Raw genomic sequence first — 21768 nt, 5'->3', positions numbered from 1 at the left:
CTTGCAAATCTTTGCTGATACCGTCTCTAGGTAGAGAACTTGCCTGGGACCTAGGGCAGAGTAAAATGACGGAAGAGGCAACAATAGAGCGAAGGTGAACAAGGGGTGGTAGTGACCACTACCTAATCAACACTCAATGACTATCTCTGAGCGTACTCCTGATCCCCCATCTTGACAGCGGAGTCTGAGCACTGTCTGACGCCCGGTGGAGCTGCTCTGTTCAGCTATTGAGGAGATCGTCCTTGGTTGATCCCCTGGCCATCACCTACCCAGCCGGACTTTGGGCACAGTTTTTCTCCCCGTCTTGCCCCCCGCCCCCCCCCCCCCCATCGTCATTCTGTGACTCTGCTTTTTCCTTGTCTCCTATCTATCTGTTCCTATTCAGCATTCTTTTGTTCTTTGTCTACTTCCTTGCTCCTATCCCCTCTCACCTGAATCTTTCCCCTTGCCTGCTTCACCGCCTAGCCCCCTGTCTTTTTGTGCCCTTGGACTAAGCACTCCTTCTCCCCTTTTTGGGGAAAGATCCAAGATGTATTCGCTGGAGTCTCAGCATACCCGCTAAAAGTCCACAGCGCCAAGGGAGCCACTCACAATTGAGGTATTGTATGACACCCCTTGCCAAAGCACTCCCTCTCCCCTTTTAGGGGGAGGATCCAGTAAAGTAGGCCTTGAAGTCTCAGAGACCCCTCTGAGAGAGTCCACTGCGCTTAGGGAGCCTAGCAACAGAAATGGGGAAGTGATACCACTCCCCCTGGGTTCACAGCTTACTGGACTTAGGGCGCAGCTTTGACTCGCCTACCGGTTTGTGTCCCAGTCACCCTCCCCCTTCTCTTGCCTTGCCGTGTCTCTAATTCTCCCCCTCTCTTTCCCTCCTCCACTCCACTCTATCTACTTCGCCTGTCCCTACCCCCCCCACTCCCCGGAATATCTCCCCATGACAGCTTTCACCACCTAGCCCCCTGTACTTTTGTGCCCTTTGACTAAGCACTCCTTCTCCCCTTTTTGTGGAAAGATCCAAGTTATATACATTGGAGTCTCCGCATACCCGCTGAGAGAGTCCACAGTGCCAAGGGAGCTACTCACAATTGAGGTATGGTATGGCACCCCTTGCCAAAGCACTCCCTCTCCTCTTTTTGGGGAAGGATCCAGTAAATAGGCCTTGGAGTCTCAGAGACCCCTCTGATAGAGTCCACTGCGCTTAGAGAGCCTCTCGCAACAGAGATGGGGAAATGATACCACTCCCCCTGGGATCACAGCTTCTGGACTTTGGGCGCAGCTTTGACTCGTCTACTGGTTTGTGTCCCTGTCACCCCCCCTCCCCCTCCCCCTCCTCTTCCCATGCCATGTCACTAACCATCCCCTCCTCTTTCCCTCCTCCACTCTGTCTACTCCCCCTGCTCTTACCCCCTCCCCCCACTCCCAGAAATATATCCCCATGCCAGCTTTTCCCCCTACCTATATGTTCCTTTTTGTTTGTCTCAACCTTACTTGTAACTAAAATGGCCATGCTCTAATAACTGTGTAACCTTGGTAAAGCTGTAACCTGCAATTTATTGTCTGATACCCATGTAAAGTGCTTGGATACCTCCGGGTCTAGCCAGAGCTATATAAAAACCGTTTAAATAAAAATATTAATTAAAAAAAAGTGTCCTAATACACCTATGATTGTATCTTTTGTCCAGGACACTGAAATCTACGCCCCTAGGAATTGCGATCTGATCATTCTCGACAAACTCCACGGAAATTATTTATTCAAACGAAGGCTTAAATCTGACATGCAGCACTGGCTAGATTCCAGTTTTAAACAGATTCGAACATGAGTCACTGGGGCAGCAAGGATCCCCACCCCTCTGACATGTAGCGGGTCCTTCACGATCAGTGCTAGATTTAGAGTGGGGATCTACCTTTACAACCAGTCCCGCCTCAATCTCTACGCCCCCTCTCAATCCTCCAGTTACTCAGGACCTTTTCTCCTTCTGATTACTGAGCTAGTTACACATTATTTTTATATTCCAACTAGAGGGCATTGGATGGTTCAGGAAGGAACTTCGGTTTTGAAATGTTACCTGTGGTGTTTCTTCTTTGGTATCGGTCTTTATTAATTGATACTTACTTCAGTTGTCCCTTTTCCTAATTCTGCATGTGTCCCTGGGTCTCCTATCTATATGGAGCTGATCTGGTTGACATGGGGCTAGAAGAAGTGATGTAGGGATGATAAACTGCAAATGCTATGTTAACCCTCGCAGTTAACTCTGCTTGAATGGGTAGTGTTTGGTATCTAAACAAACGATTTAACTTTTTACAATTGCTGTCCATAGAACAAAGAGGCCATAGTTACTCACACTGCTTAAACGGTCACCCCATTAATGTTAGCTGACCATTCATGTAAGGTAAATGTAAGTTGTATGTGCTTTTTAGGTACAAACCAAATGTTATGGAGGTGATTGCAATTGTTGTCAAATGGCAGCAGTAACCTACATATTTTTGTCTTGGTTGTTCATGCCTCTGTCCCCGTCCAGGCTGTTCCTGTGTTCTTGAATGATGAAAATTGGTATACAATTGCATAACTTTTACCTTGGAATACCTGTTCTCATTGTGGCTAATTGTAATGATCCCAGCCAGATTTCTGTGTCTGTACCAGTTCTTAGGTGCTTTTTATGTATACCGAATACATCAAACAGAATTTGTACATCCAGACAAGGCACAGATGTGCCCTTTGTTCAAAATTGGCATGCTAACCTCACTGCCCACCAAGGCCTACATCACATCACCCTCTTACAGCACACACTACAACAGTACTCCAAACATCGACCCACACAGTAAAAATATACAGTGAACTGGGTATTAAGGTGTATAACACCCCTTCTACCATCTGCTACTTAAAACACTTGTTTGCTGGGCAATGACCATCCATACCCATCAATACATGGACAATTTAGTACCACCTTCGAATATAAAAACATGCAAAATGTATAGCTTATAGATGACATAGCTGCTCTCCCTTTCCCACTCCTTTACAAAACCAAATCATTCCCTGGTATGTGATGTAAACGTTTAGAAAGTCACACCCTAAACTACAGAAATGTACTGTGATGCCATATCTATTACTAGACAAGTAATAGTTAACAATAGCTACATTGCTAATGGAGCAGCAAAATGAGCAATGATTTTTTTTAAAAGTCTTCCTTATAATTTTGTACATTCCTTATAGGAAAAAGGAAATTAAAAAGAAAACTACTTTAAAACTTGGGTCTGTTCTTCCTCAAAATAGTGTTGACCAGCAAACCGTATTGATGAGATTTTATTGATTTAGCATGGAGTATTGTAATGACGTTTCAATTAAAATGATTGACCTAATCATGGCACATAATCATGGCACATTTTAAATGTTTAATCAGCCGGCGTATCAGTAATGATTGTTTTGATTTTAATTTCATGTTACAGACTTTAAGTTTTGTGTTGCTATATACTAACCAAAGTGTGGCATCTTTTGTAGGTATTGGCCTGGTTTGAAGAAGGCGAAGAGACAATTACAGCTTTTGTGGAGCCTTTTGTAATATTACTCATATTAATAGCCAATGCCATTGTGGGAGTGTGGCAGGTAAGGCAGTTTGTCTAGTGGCATACCACATTACCTTGTTGTTCTGGGTACATGCAAGTCCAGCTTAGTGTTAAATTGCACCATTTTCCTTTTATTTTTAAAACAAATGTTTGGTGTTTACTTGACGTGACCATTGTCTTAACACTGAGAGGCACTGCCCATGAGTAGGGTGGCATTCTGTGACAAGGCAGATTTTCTAGGGGGATGCTAAAAAAAAAAAATAGCTCATGAATTTTAGTTACTGAAACTGTAAATTCACATCATACTATCATTTCGCCTGTCATTTTGCCTTTTGCAAAAGCTAGCCACTTTGATTACTATATGTGATCTAGGTTTCAGATGCGAATTATAACTGGCAAACCATTTTTAATTAGAATAGAAGTGCAGTTAGTTTGGGCAATTTTGCATTGAGATTACAAGAACCTGGCCCAGGATCTATTTAGTCAATGTGTAAAAGAGCATTATTTTACTCTGCATTATGCTGCATTGCATACTGATAAACGCCCAGCACTCTAATCTGTTTGATGCAAATCAGTTTTCAGGCGTTTTTGAACCCGAGAACCTTTTCCCTGCAGTAGCAGTTACTCCTTTCCAATACTTCTTACTTGATGCTGGTGCTTCAGTTTTCTGTTACAAATAGCTCCGACACCAGATACAGTTGTATGAAATCAGCTGCACTGTTTTACCTGTCCTTCACTGTCCTGCTTGTGACCTGCTTGATATGCTGCTCATGGTAGTGCTGGTAGACTCCACTTCCTAAAGCGTCCTGCTTGCCTTAATGAGACTACAGAAAGTTTGGTCTGGGTTGGGTTAAAACACAAAGCTAAATGCTTAGAAGGATCATCACATATGTTGCAGGATAAGGATTTGGGCTGGTTGTGTTTATTTGTTGCTTTGCAAGACGTGATATTGGTTGCAACTGTTTACCCTTGCTTGTGAGACATTTGAAAATTAAGGTTATTCTTTCATTTTTATGATGGTCATTGTTGATTCCTTGGTGATGGGCGGCTTTTGGAACATGAAATTCTACTTTGGATGTTTGAATCTTTTTCCTAATGTTCAGATTTCCCACTCTTTTATTACTAAGCTGTCCGAGGGCCATTCTTTGTTTAAATAAAATGCTTTACATTCAGTAAGAATTTGACTGCCTTCTTCGAGTGTACTGCTATCATGTATTGCTACACTGAAAAAGCATAATGTTGACTTATTTTGATCCAGTTGATATCTAGAAATGTTCAACTTTCCAAATTTTGTAATTATATTGGCGGAACGTAGTCATGTTACATCAGTAAACAGAAAATTTGTTTAACTGGAGTCCTAAAGCCGATCAGCAAGTTACCTCCAGAGTGTGAATGTTTTGCACTGTGTATGATCTCTGTGTGTTTAACCTATTTTAGAGGCAACCGAAAAATCATAACATAACCTGTGTCCGTTACAGAACAAAATCTATACAAACTTTGATCAGAAATGTAATTGGTGAGGAATATTTCCAAGCATGTCCTAGTTTTAGAGGCTAGGTGCCTGAGAGAATGAAGATCATCAAGTAGGCATATAAATGTGAAAACCTATACCTGATTTAGTGTGTTCTTTCAGCTTGAATTTGAAGTGATGGGAGCAGTCTTTGACGTGGGAGGGTGTTTTGTTGTGTTGTCTTAATATTAAATGCAGCAGAGTTTGAGGTACTACTAAACATGAGGCAGCGCTTCTTAATGCCACCGCGGTGCTCTTACCCAGGAGTTGTGTTGGTGCAGTGGGTTTCTGATTTTGAAGCAGAGATACTGCTACTTTTTTCCTTTCCTTGCGGGCTGATGGTACACTCTTAGTTGTTGGGGAAAAATATCACTGACGATAAATCTTGTAATTTTGTAAGAAGGGTATAAATGCATCATATTAAGTAAGCCTTGATTTACAGCATACTCCCCTTGGAATTTCTTTGAACATTCCGTGATGTCAGTGTTCGTGATGGAGTTTTACGTAATTATGGGAAATGCGTGAGCATTTAATTTTTTTGTGTTTAGTATGTTTGTTCTAGAAGTTGCAAAACCGGTTATGTGTGCAGGAGAACAATGGCAGCACACGTTTTGTGTTCATAGAGATGGTTAACTGTGCCAGAGTGATTTAATGTACATTGAAGGTGAAGTGTCTCCTTATGACTCATCCTCTCTCCACTAAGAGTCTGTCTCAGCTGACTTTTCTGTTCCACATGAACCAAAGGATCCAATCCAAGCCCCGCATGAAGGATCACCCCCCAATCATGCTGAGTGAGAAATCTAAGTCTTCCCCTTAGAGACCAGGGTAAGCTCCCTCCACACCAACAACTCAGTGAGCTTTCAACAACAGAACTCTCCTCCCACTACAACACTACTAGGACTTCCATTATGGATGAAATAGCCCCCCTGAAACTAAAGAGTCAGGAACATCCCATCCAGATCTTGGTTCAACGCCAACATAAACTCCCAAAGAAGAGAAGTAAGAGCGGCAGAAAGACACGGGCATAAAAATCCGTTCTCAATCCCACGAGCTAGACTCAAATCAATTCGAAGGAAATACAAAAATCACATAGAATGAAAAAGCGTCATTTTTTTGTAATGCCCTTGGCAACGCAAAAAACAGACCTAGAGAACTCTGCAATATCCTCAGACAAACTTCCAAGCCCCCTGCGACTCAAGTTGTGGCCACCAAAGACGTGTGATAACTTTGCCAATTTCTTCAATGACAAAATCACTAAGATAGAACTCTACATGGACGTGCAGTGCAGTTCCACAGACAGCAAATCGCCCCCAGAGACCGAAGATGATACCACACCCAAGCACCCCCCTAACTGCTGGAACTCTTTCAACCCCATCTCTGAAGCAGAGGTCATCAAACTGATATCCACGACCAAATGCTCAGCACTCGTCCTGGATCCCATACCTGTTCAACTGGCAAAAAAACTCCCTCTCCCTAGCCCCACACTGGACCAAGATCATAAACCGCTCCTTGAGTACTGAAGTCATGCCAGAATGTTTCAAAAGCGGGCAAGTCACACCTCTACTGAAACAAGCATTTGCAATGCAATAGGTCTCGCATTAGGAAAGTTTGAGCTATTGGTATTGTAAATGGCAAAGTTTTTATTTATGTTTTTTTTTTTTTTTTAAATAGCTAAATTAATAGCTTTGTCATTTACAATGCCAATAGTTATAACTTTCGCAAATGTGATACCTATAGCATTTGTAATGCAATATGTTTTGTATTTACATGACTTAGATGTATTGATATTACAAATAACAATGGCAATGAGTTGTCTCTATGTAGAAGACACTGAGTAAGTCGTCTACTGGTTTGTGGTCAATGCTCTTAGCTCACGAAATAGACTCTGTAGAGCAGTCTTTGGGCTTTTATTTGTTCGCTGATGTTTACTGTAAGTATATGATTAAATCTATAAAAAAAATCTATAAAAAAATAAAAACGACCACCAGCCAAGACAAAGTATTGTTCCAAAATAGGGAGCGGTAGCTAGCATTTGCCATGTGTGAACATGTGCCTGCAAAAACGGCAATGAGGATTAAGTGTGACAGGCGCAGAATGTAGTTAAAAGTCTCTCACAACTCTCTGGTTTCGCGTAGCACAGGCCGTCTTAAATGAGGACTGAGTGTGTCGGGTGCTGAATGTCGTGAAAAGTCGCTCTCTACTCTATTGATTTCGCGTAGCACGGATAATTTAAGATTATGGCAGCCTGTATGCATGCATTCTTGTCGGCTACCCACCCATGCCCACCCATGCCCAGCCGCCATCAGCTCTCACCAGTATTGAAAACGCAGCACGGGCCCGGTGTAGAGAGGCACGGCAGGCTGCCTCCGTAGCTCGCGCGGTTCCTCTCTTTCTGGCGTGACCACATTTTCTTTGGCCATATACATGTCGCGTAGGGTCAAGGCGCTGAACAGAAGCACAGACAGCAGGGCTTTAAGTGGTCAGATAAAAAGTCAAAACGAAACCTAAGAGCCGCGCGCGCGTGAGCTTCTACCGTAGACAGCTCACGTCGCGCGGCTTAGGTTTTGTTTTCCAAAGCGCATGGCAGAGTCGCGCTCGCACACATGCGCACTCACGAGGTCAAATCCGAGACGGAAAGTGCGTGCACCTCCCCTGTCCCATTTACAAAGTATACTAAAGTATACTAGAGGTCCCTTCGCTCGACCTAAAAAACTGGCCCTGACACAAACGATCCTAATAATTTTAGACCCCTCTCCAACCTCCCTCTGCTAGCGAAAAATCCTTGAAAGATGTGTTCTCCTCCAACACCTAGACAGCAATAACCTCCTAGACCCTCACCAATCCGGTTTCAGAAAAGGATGCAATACAGAGACCGCGATCCTAAATGTAATAGATAATATGCACAAATATCTTGATACGGGCCACTGCTGCCTACTCGTACTCCTGGACTTATCAGCAGCCTTCAAAGCGGTTGACCATAAACTACTCATTAAGGCACTTCAAGAAAGAGCTGGAGCAGAAGAACTATTGCAGTGGTTCACCTCTTTTCTACCAAACCGCACCCAAAGTATAATAATCCAAAACTTCTCGTCGGACCTACTCCCTGTTAGCAGGGGGTCCTCCAAGGATCAGTACTCTTCCCCGCAACTTTTTAACATCTACATAGAACCCCTCCCTACCATACTCAGAAAATCCTACATTCCGTTGCACCTCTATGCAGATGATACCCAGATCTATCTGGAAACCTCCTCCATTGAAGACATTCAGACCGAACGTCACTCGAAGATAAGTCCAACATTGGCTATCACGCAACCACCTAAAACTCAATCAAGACAAGACAGAAATCCTCTTATCTCCAACGATTAGAAGAACACCCAAATCTCAGACTGGCTAAAAGCGATTGATGCGTTCCGCTACAACCCCACCTTAGCCAACTCTGTTCATGTCTAATTTGGGGTCCAGGGTGATTCCCAGTGATTTTGAAAACGCATCAAGAACACTGCAAAGAACTCCTTCCTCAGCTTAAAACTACTCCACAAAATAGGACCCTTCATCCCTCAGAACGACCTCAAACAAGCTACTCAATCCCTGGTGCTGTCCAGACTGGACTACGGGATTGCAACCCTCACAGGATCAGCTAAATCTAACCTAAGTCCCGTCGGATAAACTCTGAATGCTGCAGCCAGAATTGTCACCGGAGCAAAGAAATATGAACACCTCTTCCCTGCACTCAGAGAGCTAAAATGGCTCCCAATTAATATGTGGGCCAACTTCAGAACTGCCTGCCTCACGCTCAAAGCGCTGCATACAGGAAAACCCGCCTACCTGGCCGCCAAACTCCAGAAGGCCGGTCAGGCAAGAAGCCTAAGGAGTACCTACACCCTACTCCTTATCCCTCCAAGAACTCTCAAACAAAAAACCGCATCCAGATCCTTCTGAGGAAATGCACCCAAAGTCTAACTCCAGATCAGGACCTAACCCCCTCCTACGTACGATTTCAAAAGGCAGCTCAGCCTTCCTCCTCAATCGATCCCTCCCGTATGGATAGCTACAACCTAACCATCGAAGCCTGCACACAGACATTTTGACATTAAAAACTCTACCTCTCTCTCCCCAGGACGCTCTCCTATGCCCCCTCTTCCCCCCCCGGCCTAATCTCATCACGAGTCGTGCTCTCCTTGACAAGGCCATGTACATACGACTGTGATAACATACCCTGCAAGTGACACTGTGTACTCTACGACGATATTATGTGATACGTCTTGAGCCATTGTACATACTATGTTTATGTATCCTACGAGTGATAATGCTGTAAAGCGCTCCAAAATCTTCGGGTCTGGCTAGCGCCATATAAAACTCATAAATAAGTAATACCTCTTCATAGTTTCTTCTCTCTTCCATGCTGTCACCACACATTGCATCAGTACATTCCCTCTCCCAACCCCACCCCAACCACACGCAACATGCTTAGTGTTCAACACAGTGTATAATAAACAAATTAAATCTTTAACGTTGGGTCCCAATCTTAAGACTTAACTCAACAACTCTGCTCCATATAGTCCAGCTTTTCCCAAATTATAAAAAAAGTAAAAATTGCTCAGAGGAGGCTCTAATCTGGTCCACCTTAATACGTTTTCTCTTGGCGCTGGAAGGGCCTACCTATGAATCATTTGAGTAGCTACCAGCCAAGGTGGCCCTAAGCACAACTACCACCTGTCTGACCTGCACCATCAACATACAAGTTGCTGTTAATTTTAAGTCTAACCATGATCTTACTCAACATATTTAACATTACTGAATGAAATTAACATCTGGGCAAAGAGTCGGTTAGATGAGCAGTCAGATCATCCTCACTTGCAACTCAAAGTAACAAAGTGTCAATAATTTTTCTGATTTCCATATACTGTATACCTTCAAGCCCAATTAATGCAGTACAAATAACATCTAGTGATTATAGTGACAGTCAAATGCAGCAAAGATGCTGGAATAAAACCAAAACCCCTTCTGATGGCACGGCCTGCTAGGTTCTCAAAGGCTACAGATCTGCTTATACCAGAGCAAACAAAGAATACATTGAAGATTTTGGTGGAGGAGGGCAAGTGCTAAAATTGTGTTAAGTCATGTTGGTAATGCTAGATCATAAAGTGTCAAGTTTTGTTGCTCGAGAATGACAAAAGAATGTCTAGCAGCTGTGATGACTGAGCCAGTATGCTAAGTGACCAGCTCGGAGATGCCATCTTTAAACTCATCCCACATATTCAGCAACATAGGTTAAAAAAACATACAGCCATCTAAACATGGCTGCTAAATGCTTGCTATTAAAATGGTATGTGTCCCCTTTTTAGGTCGAGCCTCTGCAGCGCATGTGCTGCTTTGTTAGGCATGCTGTATTGAGGTATGGCATAGAAGCCCCACCCATCGTTTTAATTGGCTCTTGTTACCGTCCTTGTGAAATGGTTGCTTTTCATTTGTGAATAGGCTTAGTCATGCCTTTGTACCGCCTTGTCTGAATTTGTAAGCTCCCATAACGACTGGACTTTTTACTGTGTCCTTACTGTATAGCTTGCGTTAGCTCCTGGGGAGTACGCTTTGCTAAATTAATGTAATCCGCACTTGCGGGACGCCAGCTTCAGCAATGGCGGACGCTTTTTTTGTATGTATTTACAGCATGCCATGCATGCTTTCACTTTCATAGTGCATTGTTTCTCTGCATCTTTTACTGTGTGGGGATATCATTTGGAGGCTGGGAGATGCGAAAGAGGGTATGGGGATCTGCACAGAACTGCCATCTCCCTAATTAAGTTAAGCACCCCACCAAGGTTCAGAATGTACCCTCTCACCAGCACTCTAAGACCAGGCCTAGCAAAAACATTTCACGCAGGAGCCGCTTGTCACCTCCATGCTCTTGCATCAGCCCCACCAGGGAAGACGCACCCCAATGACGCGACAGAGCCCACGCAATATGACTGCAGAATTATTTTAGTGCAAAGTTTCGGAAAACGGACTCGGAAATAGAAACAATAGCTAATAACTTCATACTTAACAAGGGTCCCCCATTGCATTACTCCCTCCGCAAGTGGCACGTCATCCCTCCCCAGCAGGCACTCAAAGTTTCTCTTAGAATCTAGAGATCAAGGTTCCAACACCGACTTTGGCGAGGGACTAGCTCTCATGTGTGACTGTCAGCAAGTCACCATCTCCCTGGGCCGGAATGTTCAGACTGTCAAGTATTCATTATTGTGTTGTGTTAATACTTTCATCTTTTCAATATTATTTTTGCACTGTGAATTATGTAAGCATCATGGGTGCATAAGGTCTCAGTGCCAAAGTCATTGAGCCAAATTTCCCTCCTATGTTGTGAAGAAAACTAGCATAGGCCTAGTTGATGACTATGGTAAGTGGCCGTTAGTGGGGCGCCAACTCATCAGTACAATCTTGAGAAACTGAGTGGGCAACTGCATAAACATTTCGACCAGGCCTGGGCAAAACGTTCATACATTTCACATTGCATGATTTTGTACAATTTTTGTTCGCATTGTAAATGACAATGCCTTTTTATTTTTGTTTTAAAAACCAACATGTAAATAAAAAGCATTTTCATTTACAAATCCAATAGCTCAATTTCTCGCGAATGTGAGACCTATTGCATTGCAAATGCTTGTTTTACTAGTGATCTTTATTAAATAGCTAGCCTTTCCGCTGTGCAGTTCGTTTTTTGTTTGTGAAGACAAGAATGAACAGTCACCTGACAAAAAATACAAAAGTACAGGCAGGTGCCAGTTTCCATGTCCCTTAAACACTTTATAACAGTATAATTAATAAGCAGATGGAAAATGTGTTGACTGGTAACTGGGCCCCAGAAGTGCTGGCAAAATTAAGTAAAGCTAAATAAAGCAAGCTTTGCACTAAATATGTGACTGAAGACAAACGATGTATAGGTTGATGTAAACTATATGCCCATTGGCTCCCTATACTGTAGAAGGTCTGCAACACACCAATGGATGAAGCTCACTATGCAACCCCACCCCTCCTCCATGTATGTATATTATTGGTTTGGAAAACAAAAGTAGTCTGGCGAGACCCCTATAGCTGTCCCAAAGATCAGACCTAAAATGCCAAAATAGTCCAATAAAACTGCCACAAAATAGGCAACTTGCCTTTTCTTGCTGCTTAATTTAGACATTTCATAAGGACCAGTGCACGGGTTCATTGCTAAAAAATAAAAGGTGTGCAGTGCGCCATTGCTATTCTACATACTTACCAGTGCTTGATTCACTGTTGCATTAGAGTCTGAGAAGTGCAGATCTATGCAGTGCACAGCCAGACTACTATATTCTCCAGGGTCTGACTTACTTGTAGGGACAAGGGGTCATTGCCAACCCTGCAGAAAATAGCCTCTGTTATTGCCCATGTCTGAGTAAAGAGTGGGAGCTAACGGCTGATAGCAGAAAGACCTAATGGATGACCGCAGAGAGCTTGGCTGGCATGAAGAGCATCCTCTTCCTACCCATGCACCCTCTTCTTCGGGAAGGATGAGCATGTGTTGTAGGGATCTACATTGACCTGCTCCTTCGTGTGCAACTTTTCCGGTGCTCTGGTGCCGAGTGTATGTCGGCCTCTGGGGAAAAGTACCAGCAGACTTCTTTCTCTCTAAATTCATATTTAGTTGTCTGTTGGACAAACCAGATATGAACCTCAAGATAAATCAACGTGTGTCGGGCGATCGAAATCCATCATCCCTACTTATCTTCTGACTTGAGATTACTTTTGTCATAAATCCCCCTCACCATCTGTACAGATGTTCTAGCAATGCCCTTTGATGTGGCAATGAAGCGGAACTATAATCTGTTACAAGTAATGTGCATGGAGGTGGGAGACTTTCTTGCGAGTAAACTGCTGCTAGTAGAACAATATTTCAGTAAACTGGAGTGCAGGTGTGTTGTCATGGGACATTGCAGAATATTATATGCAGTCTGTAGTGACTGGTAGTTAGCATTGTAATAAAGTAGAGTTGTATCGCTACCCCCAAAAAAGTGCTTGGGTCTCTTTCTTTATTCACGTTACACTTTTTTTGTTGTCTGTAGTGAAAGCAAAGATCTGTTTCCTAAAGTGTTAAACTTTATTTGGATATTATTTGATTGTGATGGTTATAGGCTATTGTAACCTATAACTGCCTTCTGAATAAATCCGTGACAGCTTGACTTTGGTTTAGCACGAGGAGTTCAGACAAAATAGGAGGCTCTGGATCTTTGAGTATTGCAGAAGTACCCGGGATTTTGCTACTCTACCTGTACCAGACTTATTCACCTGAGCACTGCTCAGTAACCACAGACTGCCTCAGGGCTCGGACAGTAAGCCTGATCTGCATCGAGCTGTTCACTCCAGGGCAGGAAGAGGGAAAGGAAACTTGTCTGCAGGACGGCAGTATATAGACATAAGAACGTGGTTGCCTATAGGAAGAGTGAAGAGCGTCTCAGCCCCCTGTTCTTGCAGTCAAACTCCTACAACTTAGATCTAGTTATATTACCTTCATTATACATGTATACCTTCCATTTATGTATCTTTATATTTATTACTCTACTTCTAATTCAGCCGCTCCAGTGCACTACCCTATATCTCACTATACCCCACTCAATATTTTATCTCCCTCCACTTTACTCATACCAACCTCCTGCTACTCTCTCCAGTTCACTACCCTATTCCTCACCCCATACCTCTCAAAGTATCCTCTACCTCCACTCTGACTCATCCCAAACCCCATTATACTACTATGATCTCCAAAATAACCCTTTCTAGGCTCTTCCCTCCTCTGCTGTTCCTTCCATCATCTCAAACCTTTTACCTTTCGGATCTCCCAAACAAGCCTTTTTTAACCCTTCCCTCATGTATCCCTCCTAGACCCATCTGATACCACATTTCTCTCCCTAAACCACTTGTAGAGACCTCCCCACCCCCGCTCTCCTTTATTCACCCCAAACCACCTCCTACTGCTATACTCTCCAAATAAACACTTTCTAGACCCTTCCCTCGTCTATCACTCCACTATCCAACTAACCGACTCGCATGTCCATTGCTCCAAATTATTTTAATAATTTCCCTATACTAATTCACCACTAATCCTTTTTGGGTTCCGGAGTAGCGTGCTACTCGCCGAAAAGCTCTTTAACTACTCTTCAGGGGTAGTATGTAAGATATAAATGCAATCACAATAATTTGGTATTCCACTGCCATATAATTCTAGAGGTTTTTGGATATATGTAAAAAGTAAGGTGTGCATCGCATAGACCTAATAATTTTCCAGACTGTTTTTTCCATTAATGTTAGTTTTTCTGCCTTAAGGGTATATAATCCTGACTTGAGGTTTTTGAGCCGACCGGTTGCCCCTGCTGTGTATAATGGGGATGTTAATCTTCTAGAATTATTTACTTAGCAGGGTTACTTTTCTAAAACCTTATTTGTCGCAGAGCAGGCACGATTTTCTTTTTTAGATTATCAAAAAATAAAAAGTGTATACATTTTAAAATGTGTTCAATGATCCTCAGCTGCACGAAAATATTTTGCAGTTTATGAATTGAGTGAATACCTATGATGCCCAATTAGGGTTCAAGTAACGATTTCATCATCCATTTCTCCAGGTTTAACCTATGTGGATTGTATTCGAAGTGTGTCAAAATAGGCAAAAGAGTAGCTAGAAATCTATCCCACTGGTGTTCTGCCTCACAACCATTTTAATAGCTCGATAAGTGTGCTGAGTGTGGATTCCTTGCTGATGTATAATATCATATAGCACATTTTTGGAACCATAGCCCAAAATCAGTTGTTTGTTTGATAGTCTACCAATCTACCATTTAACAAGTGCACCAATACCTTATGCACCTAGCTATGTTGAAAACTCCCAGCTTAATGCATCAGAGTTCCAAAAATTGTATCACTTTCAGCTAGGTATGTTTTCTTTAGAGCTCCGCTTTGAAATGCAATGTGATTATTGTCCTGCATCTACTTTCATAGTATTATGAAAGTGGATTTCCGATGATTGTGAATTAATATAAAAACAAAAACTGACACCACATTGGAGGGAATCAAATCATGGAAACAATTTTAAGCAAAGACAATTTAATGAAATAAAAAAATCGAAAATTAAGGATACATTTTAAAGGAAAGATAATTTCAAGGTGATGTCCCAAGTTAAATTTAGATTGGGTGTAGTTCATGGGTAGTTAGGGTTTTTAGGTTCAGGTATGGGTGAGGTTTAGTAGGTGAGATGAGGGTCTTTTAGGGGTCAGGGATGGTGTGGGCTTCTAGGGATCGGGATGAGTTACATTTTAGTGGTGATAGTGTTTTAAGGGTCTGGGATGAATGGTGTTTAGTAGTGGTGACTAGTTTTACGGATCTGAATGGGTGGAGTTTAGGGGGGTCAGAGGTTATAAGTCTTCAGATATGGGTGGAGCAAAGGTATAGAAAGGAGTTTTTATGGTTCACGAATGGGTGGGGTTTAGGGGTAGTGAGGGTTTTTAGGGATCAGCGATGGGTGGAGTTTAGGGCTAGAAAGGGCTTTTAGTGATTCGGCATGGGTAGTCTCCATCGTCTCTTCCCCTTCCCCCTGCCCGCCTTTCTTCCCTAACAAGAGCAGCTCCTAGTTGTGAGGGATCAGAGATGGGTGGTGTTTGGGAGTTGTGAAGCATTAGCAAATTAGAAGCCTGCAAAGAAATTGTTGGACAATGTAAAATATATAAACCTGTGGTAATGCAACCACTGAAATTCCTCCCACAAAAATGTTTTTGAAGTAAGACCTGCAAACATTTCATTTACACCTTTTAATAAGTATGCATAAGCCAATTTCTAAATAGATGTATTTTGAATGTGCATGTATTGGAGTAGAATTGATAAATAACAATCCAGACAGGATAGCAGGTAAACGTTTTTTGTTGTATGAAAAGACTGGATATTATCAAGATTATAGAGCTGGAAGCAATCAACATGACTTAGGTTCTGTGATTGGAGAATAAGGAGGGTCAAATATGATAAAACGTGGTCTGGAGAATGCAGAGTACGAGAACACAGAGAATGGATGAGGAAGAGATGCACGTGAACAGAGGGGTAAAGTAATCCTGATTTAGATTGATTGAGAAGTAGTTGATGTCCAGCCTGGGTAAAGGAAAGGAAGATGCTTACATTTCTGTTGCTGTCCCTCCTAAATGTAAGTTCTCAGAGTAGGAGCGACCTGATAATCCAAAGAAGAGAATTAAAAATGCTGAACAATCTAGGACCTATGGCAGAGTGAAAGGGTTTCATGTAGAGAAGGTGAAGTTGGTGCGGACTGTCCCAAGATACAGAGTAGAAACAGCCAAAGAGGGACTAGAGCCATGAAACTGTATGATCTGATACCAGTAGAAAGAGTAGAAACACGTATAAAATTATCCTGCAGATTATTATTTTTTCGGGGTGGGGGCAGTGCTAGGAGGTGGGCTGAGCCTGGTGTACATTCTGTTGCATACCGATGATATGCCACTAACTAGTGTTTTTGTTGTTCCCTCCTGGTTGTTGGGTCTTAAGGCTTGATAAAATGTACAACATGAAAAGTTAGCAGTTTTTTGTCCTTTACTTTTTTTAATTAGGACTATAACATCAGAGTAGGATAATGCCCTTGTACAATTCTTACTGTTTTGGACCACCCGAATGAAATGGACTCTGCACCTTTCAGACTAACTTAGTTCTTCAGGGAGTACTGCATGCTGACCAGACAGTTGGTCACCTATCCATTCTTTTAGTCTTTTAATCAAGCTATTGTGACCACGACAGCAGAACAGTTGACGTCGGCGCTGTGAACCCAGTTTCCTTTCCAATCACCCATTGACTATATCTTTGCCTTTGATCCAATACAGCACTCTACTGGCTTTTGGCCAGGTTTGTGATATACAACTGCCATATATACAAATCTACTGCCCAGTTTACGGCTTGTTGTAGATTGCCATTGCTTCTATCTAGAGTAAGTTGAATTCCTGTTAATAGCTGCTATTGTACATGCCTTTGGCTAGAGATTCAGGTGCTTTCTTTAATTTTTATGTGAATTAACATAGTGTGAAATTACACTACTTATTTTGAAATATACTTTTAAAAAGAAGCCTTACAATTTTCTAAGAACAATTGCAGTTTTTTTGCCTTGGGCACAGAAGGAAAGCACAGCTAGGCAAATGTTTGCGGTTCCTGACATCTGATGTGTCATGCACAGCACCAGTTTATCCTTTCATACTTTTGCAGTCGATAAATATAATACAATTAAATTGGCTACTAGTATCACTGTGTTTAGGGCTTGCAATCTGCAGACCTATGGTGTTGAGATTAAATGAAACTCAAACATTTTCAGTATTTTTAATCGTTAAAATAGTCTGTCCACAATAAAATATCAAATTAATGTTTTACAGGTGGGCCAGGTATACAAACCTAGAATGTTGAACTCCATCTGTTAAGCAAGATAACTCATTATAAAAATTAAGCTGCTTAAACCTTATATCAATCTGAATTAAACCTACGAAATGTACTCTATTGGTCGGCCAAACAATATCATATTGCAGTTGTTGTGCGCCTGGCCCATAAATCGCATAACTGCATCATATTCTCAATTGAATCCGTCCATCACTCTTGAATAAACAAATGTCACTAACCAGAAATGACACTGCAGCAAGATGTGTTGGCCATCTGTCCCACAGAACGAGGCCAACGCGCCCACATAGCATGTTCCTACCGGAGTCCTCCTGAATGGTGGTTTTGGCCAGTATTGACAGTAGTGCAAAGGGTGGTTTTGTTTCTCTTGGAGGCCATTTTGTTCTCCGCCGGCCCAGACCCGTGACCGTGCCTCTGTTTCTTGCCTCAGGAGATGTTGCAGCTCTGCCAAGTGTCACGCATTAGGCGTGACATTACCGCATTTCAGTGTGGTGTACCGCATCACCGCACTGAAATACATTGTCACGCATTTTAATGCCACCGTCTCAGTCACTCTGCCAGCTGTACCAGCGCTGAAACAGGCTGCTAGCGCGCATCGGTGCGTGTGACTTGCCAGCAGTCAGGCTCATTCAGTAAACAGTTAATGTACTTGTTGGCTGAGTTCAGCGCTTGCTACAATGTTACAATCTTTAGCCCTTCTGCTTGGCTGTACTGAAATTTCCGACCGGGGCGCCGTGCGGCTGTCACACAGTAGTGACTCATCACTTCACTGCCCAATGCCTACCCAGGGCGGGCCTGCTCTCAGAAGTGATTGCCGTGTATTGGCTGTGGCTGCGTGGGAAGAGGGGGGATATCATTCGTGACCTCATGTCCTGGAACAGGCAGGAAGTAAGTGAGGTCGGTCAGAAGCAGCGGGCATTTGACTAGAGTTGTGCTGTCCGCATCCCTCTTAGCATCCGCGCCATAAACTCTGAGCGGGCTCCTGGCCTCCAACCTATGCATATTACCCGGCGTTGCATGCCAGACTGCAGCTCTTTGTCAGTCATGGCCGCGCATGAGAGAGGCCTCGGGGAAAGCTACCTGCAGTGCTGTGGGGTCGCAGCGGCTGTTCAACTCTTGTTCAGAGAAAGTATGAGACACTACTAGTGCCGGCTGCCTGTTAGACTACACAGAACAAGTACATTGGCCAGGCTGCCTACTGACACTGACTTCAGTAGTGTTGTTGTTCATGTCGTTCACTATGAAAACACTGAAGCGGCCGGCAAAACGGAATTACAGTGGTTCGCGGCCCTGCAGTCACTGCCTTGCTTTAAGTCGCTGCCTTAGTAATTATTGGAGCAGCCGTCCTCGCCACACCCCTGGGACTCTGCGGCCGGCCCGGCCCAAGTAAGTACCAACCTCTGTGAGCTTTAGTGACATGAAGTTTATGTGTTCGTACATTTTAAATAAATAGAATGCAGTACAATTTAGTTTGGAATTATTTAAAATCTGCCTTGAGAAGGATGCGCAAAGAGGAGCAAAGACAAGGGAATTAGGACTTGAGCTGACGTGTGATTATCTAATTCAAAGCTCGTAGGAGTGAGTCTATAGTCACTGGAGAAGATTTCTGCACTTTCTCTTCCGTCCGTCTGATTTGAACTGCAAGGTACACTTAATTTCCGCAGTCTGTTTCTTTTTTTTTGTGGAATCGTCGTGCTGCTGCCGCTCGTACTTAGCTGGCCGCGGTGTTCAGTCTGTGCACAGTGACTAAACAATACAAATATTGACCCCGACTAACAGACATAACTACCATTGTTGAGTTAACCACGATTATAACACCACTTAATAATGTTAGCAGCCCGGGACTCTACCTGGTAGAGCGCTGCTGACAGTGTCTTGAGCCTTCTTCGGGCTCTTGTCGCGGTTTTGGTGCTGACCTCAGCTGGCTGCATTAGCAGCTGAGACACCACGATTGTCTCAACTCTTTGTCACGTGACTGCTGCCTGCAGAACCTTCTGTGCCCGGTCCCTGTGCAGGTCATTTATATCCATCGCACGAACTGCCTGAACCCGTGTCTTGCTCGTCAAAACTGTTATCCTTAAATAGACAGTCAGTGCCTCGTGTGGATCCGGGGGGACTGGGCTTTGCCTTTACATATCTTCTACCAAGAAGTGGCGCCTCTCACTGTGCTCACGCAGTGATTGACTTCCGAGGCAAACACAACGGTGGGCGCCTGCTTAAAGTTTTGTTTTTCCACGCGCCCAACACTCCTGCTAGCGTCAAGTGTTACCTAGCCTCCGTCGGAGTTAGGGGATCGAGTGTGTCATTCTGGGAGCGTTCGATGCACCATGATTCTTTACTACTGGTTCCGGTACACAATCTGCAGTGTAGGGCTGCATGTCCTTCATATCATGTAGACAATACATGCAGCAAAGAATTAAGATTCATTTCATGACATCAAGCTGCTTATGGTATCTCCTAAAACCCTAGCGCACACACCCTGTTTCCGTATGGTACAGCACCACTATAAACTAACCTGTGTCTGGTACTTGTAGTGCTCTTGCTTCAGCTACGGTTGTCTCCTTTCCACCAACAAAATACTGTCCAGTTGTTGTTTTAAAAGTCTGAAAGTCCCGTGTATCATATGAAAGATGAATTTAAACAAAATCATATACATTTATTTATAACATCACTTTTATGCCTTTGTTGCCTACAATTATTTACTAGGTATCGTTAAAGTAGCTCAAGCACATTTAAAAGTGCTTTATATTTATTGTTTGAAGTATGTACAGATAATGTATACAAATACTGCTTTCCTGATTTTGCTTATTTTTGTGCCAGCCGATAGAGAAAAATACCAGTGGTGCAGGTAGAACACTGGCCAGGCCCCAACTCAAGCCTCGGCAGTCCCTCCTCTCGGAGCATTTCACCTTCAACTGGCACCAGGCCTGCAAGCACTGAACCGTTCCCTTGCCCTTCAGGTGTGCTGTGAGAGCAGGGTTGGGGCTGCAGGGCCTCGTGTCCGTCCGAGAGAAGTGGAGCAGCCTGTCTGTCAAGTTAATGACATGACCCAGCCTGCTGTGAGACTGAATGACAGTATATCTCCTTGTTGCACTCGCTATGCTGTAAGATTTGCTTTTTAGGCTAGTGTGCTGTTATGAAGGATCCAATCAATGAGATCATCTCAGCAGCTGCGGTGCCTGCCTTCCCTCTGTCACTGAGAGCTACAGTCTCGCAGTCTGTCTTCAGTCATTGTCCTTCCATTGCAGGTGCTTTGCAGGAGTTTTAAGAATTTCTTAGTTTTTTGTTGCTCAAATGGGTGTAATTTGCGATATTTGTATTTTTCCCTTGTCTTTATTGCTTGATTTTGCTTGTGGGAAAGTGTCACTCATAGTCCTTGAAATGTCACTCATAATTACACTGAAATTATGAAAATGTCACTCATAGCAATCTGAAACCTTGGCAGCTATGATGTTGTAATGCTCTCCCTGCTCGCGCAAGCCACCTGAAATGCCCCTTAACATTCCAATAGTTGTTGCTCTGTAACTGCGAGCCGCATTTTTTGGCAACACACGGGAGAGCGTTTTCCTTCGAAAAACCAAATTCGCCTCTTTGTGTTGAATGGTAAGTATTTTGGCAATCTGCACAGCGCCAGCTTTGGGATTTATTCACTTTGAGGGCACGGGAGAGCCTAGTAATTTCTGCACCAGGGTTTGTTGAAGGGGGAGTTTTGCAGCTCTGGAGTACAGTGCTGGTTTTTTTGCACCTTCCCCTTAACTTGCCACTCTCCCAAGTTAATGCGTACTACTGGCCTCCTGGTCCAAACACTGGTTACGTGTCTGCCCTAAAAGAATCCTTCCTTCAAAACGCCGTGTTTGTTGCATGCCATACTCCTCAACAAACTAGCGAACTTGGGTTCAGGTTAGGATGCCAGATGGGCGGAGCCGAGAGGCTCTGGTCACTGAAATGTTTGTTGGGTTTACTACCACCGAGGCTTAAAGGGGAAGAGTTATGAGGTAAACCCAACAATCACTTGTAGTTTCGTTTTCACTATGTGACAGCAGACGCTAATTTCAGACGGCATGTGCAGCTTTGCTGCCTTTCGGAAACCTGTTTTCTGCACTTAACTTCAGTGAGGGCAGTGTGCACACACGCTGTGTAGAGTGCATCCTTGTCCCTAGCTGTTCACACAGGCCTTTCTCTCCTGCTAGAGAGGATCGGGGAGATGCATGGGAGAAGTGTGGCCATTCCAGGCAAAAGCCTGTGCCAGGATAATT

The 21768-nt window shown here is 43.4% G+C and overlaps 1 protein-coding gene across 3 annotated transcripts in view; it reads left to right on the top strand.

Moving 5' to 3' along the window:
* The window catches only part of ATP2A2 (ATPase sarcoplasmic/endoplasmic reticulum Ca2+ transporting 2), a 258289-nt gene that overhangs the window by 16987 nt on the left and 219534 nt on the right, over positions 1-21768 (top strand). For all 3 annotated transcript variants that reach the window (XR_013602562.1, XM_078667497.1, XM_078667496.1), the window contains exon 4: positions 3497-3601. Coding sequence is in view for 2 of the 3 variants with exons in the window: in XM_078667497.1 (XP_078523623.1) it covers positions 3497-3601 (105 nt within the window). In the remaining variant the exon portion in view is untranslated. The remainder of the gene's footprint in view (positions 1-3496; positions 3602-21768) is intronic.

The sequence above is a fragment of the Lissotriton helveticus genome, chromosome 11 (genome assembly GCF_964261635.1).
Source record: "Lissotriton helveticus chromosome 11, aLisHel1.1, whole genome shotgun sequence".
In the NCBI taxonomy this organism is placed as follows: domain Eukaryota; kingdom Metazoa; phylum Chordata; class Amphibia; order Caudata; family Salamandridae; genus Lissotriton; species Lissotriton helveticus.
This window is presented reverse-complemented; position numbering and strand designations above follow the sequence as displayed.